This window comes from Cebus imitator, unplaced genomic scaffold (genome assembly GCF_001604975.1).
Source record: "Cebus imitator isolate Cc_AM_T3 unplaced genomic scaffold, Cebus_imitator-1.0 Scaffold62, whole genome shotgun sequence".
NCBI classification, from domain to species: domain Eukaryota; kingdom Metazoa; phylum Chordata; class Mammalia; order Primates; family Cebidae; genus Cebus; species Cebus imitator.
In genome coordinates, this window is record NW_016107377.1 from 3,168,039 (window position 1) to 3,169,353 (window position 1,315).

General features: G+C 38.4%; 2 protein-coding genes across 11 annotated transcripts in view; one reads left to right on the forward strand and one right to left on the reverse strand.

The window, feature by feature from the left end:
- CENPL (centromere protein L) overlaps window positions 1–1,315 on the forward strand; it is a 67,716-nt gene that overhangs the window by 40,831 nt on the left and 25,570 nt on the right. The gene's annotated exons all lie outside the window — the stretch shown is intronic.
- DARS2 (aspartyl-tRNA synthetase 2, mitochondrial) overlaps window positions 1–1,315 on the reverse strand; it is a 35,399-nt gene that overhangs the window by 31,254 nt on the left and 2,830 nt on the right. For 3 of the 4 annotated variants that reach the window (XM_017529960.2, XM_017529961.2, XM_017529958.2), the window contains exon 3: window positions 520–586. The exons of the other annotated variant lie outside the window; for it this stretch is intronic. In XM_017529960.2, coding sequence (XP_017385449.1) covers window positions 520–586 — 67 coding nt within the window. The remainder of the gene's footprint in view (window positions 1–519; window positions 587–1,315) is intronic. 4 annotated transcript variants of the gene reach the window in all.

Genomic DNA, 1,315 nt, shown 5'->3' on the forward strand with positions numbered 1-1,315 from the left:
ATAATTTACCAGAAGTGGAATTATTGGCTCAAAAGATATATGCATTTATAGTTTTGATATTGCCAAATTGCGCTCCCCTTAGCTAGTGCCAATCTGTACTCCCTCCAGGAACTGAACACCTGCTTTCCCAAACACAGTGTGTTGTCAATCTAATGTGTTAAAAATGACAATTACATGCAGTTTTAATTCGTATTTATCTACCTATGAGTGAGGCTGGGCATACTTTCATTATGTCTACAAGCCTTTTATGTATTTTTTCCTCTAAATTTTTTGTTAATATCCTGGGTTCATAATTACTATTTTTTTGTTTTTTTTTTTCCTCATTGAGAAACCTGGGTTCATAATTCTACTAAGTCACTGGTCTTTTTGCCATGTCTTAATATTGCTTATGATATTTTGCAGTTTTCATTAACAATAAACTTCTGAATATAAAACGTCAAACATATTAATTTAACTACTTAGCTTACCCTAGCCACAGCATCAAAGAGGCTTAGATAATGACAGGAAATTTTCTATTACCTCATCCTGGGGAATGATAACTTGAACAAGCCCATGGAAATCTCTTAGGACCAAGAATGTGTTTTGCCTGATTAATGGAAAGAAAAAAAGGAATATTTAAAGATAAAATCTCTAAGCCTAAAGTTTAAGCACACAAAACAAATAACAAAAATCCATGCAATTTCTCATGTTTCTTTTTAATGATAATTATGTACTTTTTTTTTTTTTTTGAGACGGAGTTTCACTCTGCCCAGGCTGGAGTGCAGTGGTGCAATCTCACCTCCCTGCAACCTCTGCCTCCCAGGTTCAAGCAATTCTCCTGCCTCAGCCTCCAGAGTAGCTGGGATTATAGGCACGCGACACCATGCCCAGCTAATTTTTTATATTTTTAGTAAAGACAGGGTTCCACCATGTTGTCCAGGTGTCTCGAACTCCTAACCCCGTGATCTGCCTGCCTTGGCCTCCCAAAGTGCTGGAATTACAGGCATGAGCCACTGTGCCTGGCCTGATACTTATGTACTTTCATTAGTTACATTTCATGCAATTATCTATGTAGCTCATTGATGAAAAATGATTGTTTTTTATTATTTTATTTTATTTATTTTTTTTTTTTGAGACGGAGTTTCACTCATGTTACCCAGGCTGGAGTGCAATGGTGCGATCTCGGCTCACCGCAACCTCCTCCTCCTGGGTTCAGGCAATTCTCCTGCCTCAGCCTCCTGAGTAGGCACGCGCTACCATGCCCAGCTAATTTTTTGTATTTTTAGTAGAGACGGGGTTTCACCATGTTGACCAGGATGGTCTCGATCTCTTGACC